Source organism: Empidonax traillii, unplaced genomic scaffold (genome assembly GCF_003031625.1).
Source record: "Empidonax traillii isolate 1590-97213 ecotype Southwest subspecies unplaced genomic scaffold, ASM303162v1 scaffold299:size639221, whole genome shotgun sequence".
NCBI lineage: Eukaryota > Metazoa > Chordata > Aves > Passeriformes > Tyrannidae > Empidonax > Empidonax traillii.
The window spans coordinates 65,159-77,341 of record NW_020955492.1 but is presented as its reverse complement, the minus strand read 5'-3'; the positions used below and the strand labels follow the sequence as shown (position 1 = coordinate 77,341).

The 12,183-nt window shown below is 53.4% G+C and overlaps 1 protein-coding gene across 1 annotated transcript; it reads left to right on the top strand.

Annotated features, from left to right (window-relative positions):
• The first annotated feature begins 5,405 nt into the window (after window positions 1-5,405).
• On the top strand, window positions 5,406-9,182 carry SLC32A1 (solute carrier family 32 member 1). Its single transcript, XM_027890847.1, has 2 exons — window positions 5,406-6,192; window positions 7,019-9,182. The coding sequence occupies exons 1-2, from the start codon at window positions 5,821-5,823 to the stop codon at window positions 8,204-8,206; spliced, it is 1,560 nt and encodes a 519-aa protein (XP_027746648.1). The 5' UTR covers window positions 5,406-5,820; the 3' UTR covers window positions 8,207-9,182.
• Window positions 9,183-12,183: the final 3,001 nt, after the last annotated feature.

Here is a 12,183-nt window from a genome sequence, read left to right as displayed (position 1 = left end):
CTTAGCACCTATGAAGTATGTGCTTCCCTTTCTCAGTCCATAGTCATTTCCTGTGAAATACAAGCACATGTATATATATGAATATCTAATTTGACATTGATGAAGCTATATGTATTAAGTCCACGAAAATGCCGTTAAGCTCATGAGAACAATAAAACTTCTGTAGTGAGCTGGGAATTTGGTATTGCAAGTGTCCAATGGTTATCACTTAATTTGATGTCAACCATAAAGACAAACTACAGGTTAAATTTAATTACAACTTATTGGGAGTGTTGTGGTCAAATTGCAAATGAATTTTTAGCTTGTAGATGACAATGGTTTATCAGGGCTCCTCCCTTCTGGGAAATGAAAGTCACAGAAATTCGTGTACGAACAGTTTCCCAAATTAGAGATGAAAAGTAGTCTGTTTTGCAAATAGTAAGGTTAAATCAAGATGCCTTTATTTAGTTTTTACATATTCTCCAGGCAAATTTTCTTACTGTAAGACATGTTAATCTAAAATGATGATATTCACAGCCCTTTATATGCTCAGTCTTTGTTTTATGTCTCTAGGCAGCCATTTTGTGTTCAGTAAAAAAATTAAATAAAGAGGGGACACCCACTGTGGGCTTTCTCCTGGAGACTTTGCCTCTGGATTTTACTGTGTTATGTTTATTTTATTGCAGTGTCTGTCAGCCTGCCTGCAGCTGTCCTTGTCTTGAACAGCAAACTGTGAATTCAGCCTCAACAACCAGCGCAAAACAAGCAGCAGCTTGTGTGATTCTACATCCAGCATTTTTGCTTTGTACCTTCAACGTATTGGTCAGCTCTAGACATGGGCAACAGGGAGAAGGTGGAACCCAAGGCTTGGGGCATTCCAGCATGCTGGACTGCATCCCACAGCCCATCCTCCTCTCCAAAACCCTCTCACCACATCCTGACACCAAGGCCTTTCCCTTCCCTACTCTCCTGAAATTCCCAGAGCTATTAACTAGGTCACGGGAGCTGGTCCCAATGAAGCAGTTTGTCTAATTGCCTTTTTATAGTATATTGTGCAACTCTTTATTATCCTGTCAGAGTTCCCGACGTGGTGTCAGAGGGGGCACAGGAGGCACAGCTGGGATGAAGGGCACTGCTGTGCAGCCACTCATGGGCGAGAGCTGAGGATAAGTTTGTGCATCACTTATGCTGTGGGGATGGCACCTAGAGGTGCTTTTGGCAGTGGCTGGGGGAAGAAGGACTGCTTGTCACTCCTGGGATCAGCTCTCTAGGTACCCAGGTACATGTCCAGAGGGGTGGCTGCTGCTCTGAAAGTGACTGCCTGGACTGACTGCACAAGGTCTGCTCCTTGGGCAGATGTGACCACAGAATCTTCTCGGCTGGTTGGGCAGAAGGTGCCCCTCGACCTTCTTGTTTCTGCAGCTGGCAGCTCTGCTGGAGATGCCCAGCAGCAGATTTTTGGGAATTATTACGGCATGAGCAAGGAAACTGAGCAGTAATCAGAGGATTACATGCCTGCGTTCAGACACCCACTCTTTTCCTGAGTATTGCAAAGGAGGGTGAGGATGAAAAAACAGGATTTACAAGTTCCCCTTTTCATATGGTCACAATTTGCAGCCCAGTGTGTTTGTGGCAGTTCACAGCCCACCAAAAGCCCAGGTGAATCAAATCATTTGGGGGCTGGGAGCCTGACTGAGAAGTGAACCTGTCTTGCTACCAAATAATCACACCTTCATGCAACTGGCATTGTGCTGTGCTACCCAGCAGCCTGGAGAGGGGCTGGCAGAGAGGGCTGTAGAAAGCCCACCCACCTAGGATTGGCCTTCCCTGCTTCCCTTAAATTATTTTTGAGCACGAATAGGTCTTTTTCCTCAGTTTATTATTCAGAAGACCCAGCCACAAACCGCAGGAGCCTTCTCTGAAGAGATAAGGCAGTCGCTTCTCTAGCAGGATGTTGCGTTTCCTGGGGAGGATGGGGAGGTTTGGATGAGCTGTTCTCCGCAGAAGCAGGGCTGCATACCCCCAGGGCTGCTCGAGGGAGTACGGGAGACACCCATCCCGCCCCGGGGAGCGGCTGCGGAGAAAGCAGCTAGCGCCAGAGCCCACCGGCGTCAGTTCTGACAGAGGGGAGGCTGCTGCTCGCTCTCTTTAGCTTCGTCTGAAACGATTTGCAGCTCAAGCGCCCCTCTGAGAGCTGCTAACCTTTGGATAAGGTTTGGCACCGTTATCCTGCTTGGGTTAACTGGGAGTTAGGGAGAGTCCAGGAGTGACGCGGCTGCCTCCATCTGTCGGTCCGTCTGTCCATCCATCCATCCGTCCCTCCAACCTCCCACGGCTCGCTCCACTCCCCGGCGCGCTGCGGGCAGAGACGAGGAGAGAAGCAGAGGTAACTGCCCCGACCCTCCTCTCCATGTCTTCAGGCTCCGCTTTCCTCTCTTCGTCTCCCTCTTTTCTCTGTGTGTTCCGTCCACCGCTCCCTCTTTTCTGTCTGCTTTCTCCCCGATTTCAGCCGCCGGCAAAAGTTCGGGGTGGATTTTTTTTTTTTTAAATTTATTTTTTTTTCCCAGCAGCTACTGCAGAAAGTCTTTTTTCCCCTCTCCTGCAAAAGGGTCAGGAGCGACCCGGAGGCAGAGGGACCCCGGGGGGGAGGGGGGGAGGGTGTTCCCAGCCGGGCAGGGGCTGGCGAGGGCTGCTCCGAGGTGCGCCCAGCCAGCGCGGGGGTGGGGGAGGCGTGTGCTGGCTCAGCTCCCGGCGTTAAAACCGGGTGGGCGCAGTGGCACCGCGGCATCCCTTGTTACTGTATCCCTCGGACCCCGCAAGAACCTGAACTCCTCAGCATCCTCTGCAACTATGCGCACGGCCCACACCCCCCCCGCCCTCAGTTTCCTACTCATCTCGGTGTCCGACGAGGCTTAGCAGACCTCTGGTGTTCTGTAGGGTGTCAGAGTGAGGGGTTCCCCGAGTAAAGAGGGGGCGCAGCACAGTCCAGCAGCGGGAAAAGAGATTCCCTCAACCCCAGGGCGTCCTTGGCCGGAGGAACGGTCCGAGCCCCTCCGCGAAGGACGAGGGTCCCACGGCCCTCGCAGGGGAGTCCCTGCCCGAGGGCAGCCTCTCTGCACTGGCCCCGAGAACCTGGACTTACTTTCGAGATCCCTGTGGTTTTTTTTTTTGTTTGGAGTTTTTGGTTGGTTTGTTGCTTTTGGGAGGGTTTTGGTTGGTTTTGGTGGGCTTGTTTTTGTTATGTCATTTTTTAAAAATGTTGTTGGCTTGGGGTTTTGTTCGGGTTTAAATGTTGGTTTAAATTTAATATTTGTTTGTTTGTTCGTTTGTCTTCGTTTGGGATTTTTTTCCCTAAGAGATATCTACCCAGCCCGACATATCCGTGACACGCTGGATGCTCAACGAGAAACGTCTCCTCCACTCTTGGCACTATCATAGAAAGACTTCGGTTGGAAGGGACCTTAAAGATCATTGGGATGTCTAGGACCCCCTTCCTCTCCCCGGCATCGAGAGGTGCTGGTTGGGGTGCGGTGCGATGTCCGGCGGGGTCGCCTAGGGGCTCCCAGATGAGGTTTGGAGGTGCTTGGGCAGGGGTGGAGATGTGTCAAGGCGATTTAAGGAAATATTCACGCACTAGACAGAGGTTTGGATGAATTTTCGTTCCTTCTTCCCTGATGCCCCCCTGCAGCCTCCAGAAACAGGGCTCCTTCATGTCTTCTTTCACAAAAAAACCCTCGTTTTAGGATAAATAAAATAATAATAATAATAATAATAAAAAGGAAAAAGAAATCGTTGGATTAATCCCTCGAGGTGTTCGTCGTATCAGTCATTTCCAGTGCTAGGAAGAGGAGAAACAGCAGTTGCAGTGACGGCCCCGAGCCCATTGCATCCTCCTCTGGCTGATTTTAATTTTCCCTGGTTAAATCACAGTCCGTCAAGACGATGGTAAACCCGGGGCGAAGCCCTTCCGCGCTCGGCTTTCTCGACCTATTTGTGCACTGACATGAAATAATTCCTCCGCAAAGCCTTCTCTGCTACAATCAAAAAGCCCCATTTTTGAGGAGCTGGCTGTAGCAGCAGCTACCCCATCCTTGCACCGGGAGCCGGGAACAGCAGCCGAGACACCTCGTAGGGGTAAAGCTCTCACTGGGGATAATTATTTTGGGGGATTTTTTTACGCCTTTCAGCCTCTTTGCACACAATTTTCTTTTGGATTCTGTCAGGGGAAAAAAAAAAAGGAGAAAAAAAAAAAGATATTTAAGGAGGGTATTTAAGGTTTCTCTCCCTAGAAGTCGAGGAGGATTCGTTCCCCACCACTGCTCAGTGCCGCAGCCCACCTGCAACCGCAGCCTGAACGCTCCCTCCCCTCTTCCTCAACAACGATATTGGGAAATAATTTCGCGCTGGCTTTTCCACTCATCTGCAGTAAAACAATGCTCTTTTTTTACCTTCCGAAATAGCAAGCGAAACACAGATTCCACCCTTCCTCTCCCTGCCTTTCAAAGAAGGATATTTTATATATGTATATATATATATATATATATATATTTAATAAAACAACGATTTAAGTGCTCCCTCGGCTCAGAGGGGACGTGCTCTCCCGCACACCGCCCCAAAATGTCATTAGTCCCCCTGCCACCCTGCATTTGTCTGTGCCACAGCACAGCACCGGGATATCCCGTTGCCGTTGTTGGCTGTGTTGGCAGCCCATCTCGGAAAAATTCAAAATAAATTAAAAATCGTAAGGCTTTTAACTGACAAAGGAGTCTAAGCGCTTGGAAACAAAACTAAAATATCGGTATTTTATTTAAAGAAAGAAGAATCTCAGCATTAACCGGGGGGGTGGGGGGGGGCAGAGAGCTCTGCACTGAGCATCCTGCCGGGTGCCGGTGCGGTGTCGCCCGGCTGCGGGCCCCGACCGGGAGCGGGGTCCCGTGTCCCGCCAGGTTTGGAGCTCATGGATCACAGGAATCGTTACATCCAGCTGAGCTCTCGCTCCCTGTGCTCGAGTGGCCACGCACCGCTGTGCTCCCCGCGCAGGGTCCGCTACCCAGGCCGCCCTCTGCCTCCGAAGGGGCCGCGCATTTTGGGGGGCAGAAAAAAAGCAAAAGAAGAGAGTGCGATGAGGAAAATCCCGCTAGGAACCAGTCTATAGACGCCTGTCCGCCTCTTCAGTGGAGCTCTTTTGTTTCTCTGTGGGGAAGCGACTGGCGGTCAGGGACCCGCGGGCGGGTGCGGGGCAGGTGAGGGGCAGGGCGGGCAGCGCAGGGGCTGTGGAGCCGGGCCGGGCGAGGTGGCGGGAGGGGGGGGGAAGAGGTCCGTGCTGCGGCGCTGCTGGCGGGGCCCAGCGGGCGTGGGTGGGGCGGGAGGGGAGTGCGGGGGGGCTGGGCTTGGCCGGGGACGCTGGTACCTCCCCCAGAAATGCAGTAATTCTCCCCCCCGTCTTCTTCTCTACGTGAGGTGGGCGCACTGCGATGGAGACGCAGCGCGCTCTACCAGGGGCTTGCGCTGCCCGTCTGGTGACATCCTCCGGCTGCTGACTGTCCCCCATCCTGCCCGGCTCATCCCCCGACCCCGCCGCGGGGCCCGGCGGAGCGGCGCGGAGCGGGCGGCGGAGCGTGTGGGCCCGCTCCCCCTGCAGCCGTGTCATGCCCCTGGGCACCCCGGCCGGGAACCGCCCGCACTGCGCCGGGAAGCAGAGGTAGCGGCTCGGAGCAGCCACTCGCAGCCGCCCAAAGCCGGGCGCCCAGCTCCCGTCCACCGCCCTGCCGCCCGCCCGCCCCGTCGGGATTTTCCCTTCCCTGAGGATCCGCGAGCAGCGGACTCACGCGAGTCGCAGTCATGGCCACCCTCCTCCGCAGCAAGCTCTCCAATGTGGCCACCTCGGTGTCCCACAAATCACAGGCGAAGATGAGCGGAATGTTTGCCAGGATGGGCTTCCAGGCGGCCACCGACGAAGAGGCGGTGGGGTTCGCCCACTGCGACGACCTGGACATGGAGCATCGGCAGGGGCTGCAGATGGACATCCTCAAGTCCGAGGGCGGAGAGGAGGGCGCGGAGACGCCCCTGGAGGGGGACATCCACTACCAGCGGGACGGCACCGGCCCCCTGCCGCCCTCCGCCTCCAAGGAGGCCTGTTCCGAGCTCTCTGGGCAGGGCAAGCCCAAGATCACCGCATGGGAGGCGGGATGGAACGTCACCAACGCCATCCAGGTACGGCCACCGTCGCTGGGCACCGGGCAGTGCTCCTTTATCCTGATCCCTGTCCTACTCCTGTCCGTGATCGGCTGCTGCGGGCTGATTGCAAACCCGGTTTAGGAGAAAGGGAAAGAAGGTGGAAAAGGGCATAGAAGGGGGAAAAATATAGAGGAAAGATAGAGATAAAAATGGGGGGGAAAGGAAAGAAAAAGAAAGAAATATTAAAATATAAAGGGGAACTAAAAGCTCCCACCAGGGCTCTCTGCTTTGCCTCCCCATCCCAGAGGAGGGCACAGTGCCAGGAAGGGGCCTGAGCCCCATCCCCCTGTGGCTCCCACAGGGCTGGGGCTGGCTGGTGTCCCCATCAGGTTACCCCAGCACATGGGCTAGGGAGACAGGGGGGACAGGGAGCCCAGGGGATGACCAGGCTGGTGGCAGGGTTGCACCGGGGTGGGCTTGGTCTGGCGCCTTCAGAGGACCCTGGCTATGGTGGTCTTGGTGCACTGAGAGGGGCTGGTGACAGAGAAGGTAGAGAGTGGGGACGAAGCCCAAGCGCTGAAACCATGCTCTCTATTTCTGGGTCCTGCGGGGTGAGATCATGCGGGTGTGCGGGTGTGACTGTGGGGGTAGCACGTCAGAGAGGGAGGGTGGTGCATCACCGTGTGTGGCCATGGCTGCGTGGCGTGGCTGTGTGATCAACTGCATGGGTGTGATGGTGGTGCCAGTGAGGCAGTGAGAGCACATGTGACTGTGATGATGCAGCTGCATGTGCTCAGCTGCAGGTGCAGGCCTGGTCGCCTCCACCACCAAGCAACATGGTTTCCATTTTGTCTCTTTCTAGGGGATGTTTGTTCTGGGCCTGCCCTATGCCATCCTTCATGGTGGATACCTAGGACTCTTTTTAATAATTTTTGCTGCAGTGGTTTGCTGCTACACTGGGAAAATACTTATTGCCTGTCTTTACGAAGAGAATGAGGATGGGGAGATAGTCAGGGTGAGAGACTCCTACGTGGACATCGCGAACGCATGCTGCGCGCCTCGCTTCCCCACCCTTGGGGGCAGAATTGTGAACGTGGCTCAGATCATTGAACTGGTCATGACCTGCATCCTCTATGTGGTGGTCAGTGGGAACTTGATGTACAACAGCTTCCCCAACCTGCCAGTCTCCCAGAAGTCGTGGTCCATCATTGCCACGGCAGTGCTCCTGCCTTGTGCGTTCTTGAAGAACCTCAAGGCAGTCTCCAAGTTCAGCTTGCTCTGTACATTAGCCCACTTTGTCATCAACATCTTGGTGATCGCCTACTGCCTCTCCAGGGCACGTGACTGGGCCTGGGACAAAGTCAAGTTTTACATTGATGTAAAGAAATTTCCCATCTCCATTGGCATCATTGTCTTCAGCTACACCTCTCAGATCTTTCTGCCTTCCTTGGAGGGGAACATGCAGAACCCCAAGGAGTTTCACTGCATGATGAACTGGACTCACATAGCAGCTTGCATCCTTAAGGGACTCTTTGCCTTGGTTGCCTACCTGACCTGGGCTGATGAGACCAAGGAGGTCATTACAGACAACTTGCCATCTACCATTAGAGCAGTAGTCAACATTTTCTTGGTGGCCAAAGCCTTGCTCTCATACCCCTTGCCGTTCTTTGCAGCTGTGGAAGTCCTGGAGCGGTCTCTTTTCCAAGATGGAAACAGGGCTTTCTTCCCCAACTGCTATGGGGGTGATGGGCGACTCAAATCCTGGGGACTCACCCTCAGGTGTGCCCTGGTAGTTTTCACCCTGCTCATGGCTATCTATGTGCCCCATTTTGCCCTCCTGATGGGTCTTACTGGGAGCCTGACAGGTGCAGGGCTCTGTTTTCTGCTCCCCAGTCTTTTCCACCTCAAACTCTTGTGGAGGAAGCTCTTGTGGCACCATGTCTTCTTTGATGTCGCCATTTTTGTTATAGGTGGTATTTGCAGCGTCTCTGGGTTCATCCACTCTTTAGAAGGCCTCATAGAGGCCTTCAGAACCAATGCTGAAGACTAAGCAGGGGCCAGAGTTGGGTGCAGTAAGAGAATCACATTGAACATCTGTATAGCCAAATAACTCTGCATCCCTTTAATGGAAAGAGTCATTATTTTCATTATGTGCATCCAACAAATTCTATGTCATAGAATCTGCAAATTAAAGGAAATAAGATGAAAGTGCTCGCCCTAATGTCTTTTTAAATAAGCTCAGATTTAAATATATTTTTTTGTTATTTAGATTTTTTTAGAAGGAAATTATCTGGTGCCCCACCCCTATCTCCTCACTCGTTGCCTGAAGCTTGGCCCCCTGCAAATGGCCTGTTGGGAAACAGTTGCAGTTTTCAATACTCCTTACAGATATGCAATTCAGTGTTTCAGGAGATGAAACACAGGTGGCCAATCCCATGGGATTGGGTCACTGCGCTCACAAATGGAAGCAAACCCTCCGTGGATGCTGGGAGCAGGGACCTTCATTTTTCACTTTGTGAGATGGATGTAGATGAGACCCAGATTGTATGACCAGCCCAACAAACCCAAGCAGCGGCTGACGATCAGCAATGCCACTTACCTGCAATGTTTACATTGCTGTCACATAGATGTCAGGACTGCTTAATTCTTCCATCCGAACCCATACCAAGGAACGGAGCTTCCCATCGACTACAATGTGTTGCCTCTGGTTGAAATCGCAGCCCTGGAGTCCACTTCTCATTGACTTTTGTTTTGTTTCATTTTAATAGTCGTTATTTCTAAATTATGAAAAGATAAGAAAAGAAAAAAATATGTTGTTGGATTTGACGTTGTTTCAAGATACAGAACAAAACTATGACACAATTCATTCTGTGCAATCTACCAGATCCGTGGAGCTGTTTCCAATGTACGTGTGGTGTCATTGTGGTAAATAAGATGAAAAATGTATATCAGAAAAAAAAAATCTATCTTTAACATATAATGTGGTACATAAATATATCGAACAATAAAGAGAAAACATAGATGATGGGGCTGGCCTGTTTTGTGGGGGGCTTGGAGGACCAGGGCAGGGACAGAGGGAGGTTCATCCTTCCCGCATCGGGAGTACCACACATTCTCGGGGTAAAGTCGGCGCAGCGCCAGGTTGTTATCAACAGTGGGATTAAGCTGTCTGCAAGAGGTAGGACATTTAAATTTCGGGAAGGGGTGGGGCTGCTTTCATCCCTCCTCCCAGTTTTGCTTTAGCCTGTAGTGGTCAAACTCCAGGGATGGATGGAATTTGCAGATGCATCCCGAGGTTTTTTTCTGAAAAACCCCGTCGCAAACAAAGGGGGAGAAATAAACGAAATAAAGGGCTAGGGGTACCTCTGGTTTGAACCAAATTCACCGAACCCTGCCCAGGGGTGCGGAGCGTGGGGCTGATTTCCCCAGGGGCGGTTTTTCCCACAGCGGGGATTAGCCCTGCACTCCACACCTGCGATCGAAAACACCTCGATTTACAGCAATTTAAAAGCTACAACAACTATATGTCCCCCCGCTGCCGCTGCACAGCAAAGATGAGGATGGGGGGGACCCATCGTCAGCGTTCCCGTAGCACAGGCACAGCTGAGATCCCCATGGGGCTCCTATTATTGCCCTCAAATCACGCCGAGCGCTGGGAGGGGTTGGGGTGTTTTGTCGTTTCCCTCGCCCGGTCCGGTGGCAGCGGGCAGCTCCGCAATGCGGTACCGGGGGTGGGAGGGGTAGTGTTGGCACGATCCGGGAAAGGGGCTGCGGGCAGGAGAGGGGGATATCCCTGCCCGAAGGAAAGTGCATTTCGGGCGGTTTCCCGGGCAGCCTTCGAAAGGAAAAAACAGGGGAGCGGTGGGGTCTATTCCGTCTGGGATCGGGGACATGTGGCGCCGTGGGTGGGTGAGTGTGTGGGGGGGGAACATCGTGGTGGGGCGCCTGCCCCCCGGATTAGCCGCATTTCCCTCCATGCGGCGCCCTTTCCTGGGAATATCCATCTGTGCCCTATCTCCATTCTCAACCTTATCTCCACCCATATCCCCATCATCTGCATCCTCATCCCTATCCCAGTCCTCATCATATTCATCCTCATCACCCCTACCCCCATCCCGGTGCAGGTGACCCCTGGCTGCAGGTACCGTCAGCCCGATCCGACTCCGGCGGCCGCCCCACCGCGCTTCCAGCCCGGGGCCGCCACGGCGGCGCAGCGCCCTCGCCCGACGGCGCGCACGGCCCGGAGCCACTGCATCCACCCGCCGGGATATGGGATACGCCCTCACGGAGCCACCACATCCACCCGCCGAGATACGGGATGCACCCGGTCCGGAGCTGCCGCATCCACCCGCCCGGGATGAGGAAAGCCAGTCTGGCTGGGGAGCAGGGTGAGGGGCTTCCCTTGAGGTGTGCCAGCTGTTTCTTCTTCTGCCCTGAGGTATCTGTTCCAGCTCTGTTTTCTCCTCAGGGACCAGCATGGGAGGAGATTCAGCCGAACTCCCTGCCCTGTGCAGGGCTGAGATAACCCCTCGGATCCTGGGAGCAAGTGGAGAGCTGAGGAGCCCTGGCAGATTAATACACTCCTCTGCATATCTGTGGGTTGCATTTGCTCTGCACGCAGTGGTTGGCGGGTCTTTTTTTTCCTCTGTGTTCCACACTGGGGAAGCAAAGGGATGCAGCCAGGCTGGCTGCCATGCCATGCCATTCTATGCCACAGCAGCACAGCAGCTGGCTCTCCTCTCCTGTGGGCAGTTGCTTGTGTCTGGATACAGGATGCTCACAGACTAACCTGACACGGTCTTTGTGTTTTACGGGGGCCAAATGTTCTCTGGTTCAGGACACATGATGATGGAAACCATTTTATGAAGCTTTAACTTTTCAGAGGTCTTAAACCTAATTCAGCACCTCCCTTCCCCCCCCCCCCCCCTTCCTCCCCTTCTCCCTTCCTCCATCCTTCTCTCCTTGTGAACAAAAAGGGCTCCTGCTTTGACTATATTTGGGGCTGTAAGAAGATTTGTGCCCTTTTTGTGACAATGGGGGAAAGTCAAGGCTGGTGCTCCTGTGCCTCAGGGTGCAGAGCAGGAAGCACGAGCAAAGAGTGCCCTCAGTCCCTGCAAGGTCACCTCAAATCCCTGAGTCCTTCCTGGACATGGCCCCCTTGCTTCCAGGGAGTAGAGATATCCCTGGCTGGAGGAACTCAACGAGGTGTTTCTACCTCGCCCGCGAGGCCTGGCAGCTGGTTGTGCGGCTCCCAGGGATGACAGGGCATCTCAGCGTCTGGCTTGCTTCAGTTTTCAGCTGTGGTGGAGCCAGTGATTACCCAGATAGCCCCAACAAGCTTTGTCTTGCTGTCAGCTCTGCTCAAGCACTTTCCTCTGCATTCCTGCCGGGTGCCAATGGGTGCTCCTGGCTGACGTGCAGGAGCTTGCGAAACGAGCCTGCTCAGCAAGCCGAGCGATAAGCCGAGGCTTTGTCCTCTAAACTTGTCCGTGGCTGGAACGAGCGTGGCTGTTGGTGCAACCTTTGTGACTTGGGCTCAGAACATGGGCAGCCCCTCCAGCCTGCCACAGCAGACATTTTGGTGTTGAGCTGGTGCCAGTGGGAGAGTACATGGACGCTGTGAGACATGTGTAGCCCTTACAGCAGGGGATGCAGTGGAGTGAGGAAAATAACCCCCAAAATAGCAGCAGGTTTAACTCGGACAAAGCAGAAATCTTCTGAAAAGCCCGCACGATGGCACAGTCTGATCTCTGTTCCAAATGGCTTTTGTCTGCAGCAGCTTCATAGCTTCTGGTCATGTGCTGCGGCAATCCTCTAAACCTTCTCACTTGGAAAACCAGACAAACAAAGGCCCTCTCTGCACTAGCAGGGAACAGATTTATTTTTTTTTCTGTCTTTACAGTTCCTCAGATACAATAGGGACCTCTGTTTGGGCTTGTTCCCTTGAGACATAAGGGTAATACCAAATCTCTGTTATCCTCATGCACCCACACAGCTGTGCCACCCAAACTGGACTCTGGATGGGAG

Bases quoted from the DNA above. Each gene is read 5' to 3' on its own strand.
- SLC32A1 (XM_027890847.1), top strand. From the start codon at position 5,821: ATGGCCACCCTCCTCCGCAGCAAGCTCTCCAATGTGGCCACCTCGGTG. The intron at 6,193-7,018 runs GTACGGCCACCG...GTCTCTTTCTAG, and splicing joins ACGTCACCAACGCCATCCAG to GGGATGTTTGTTCTGGGCCT.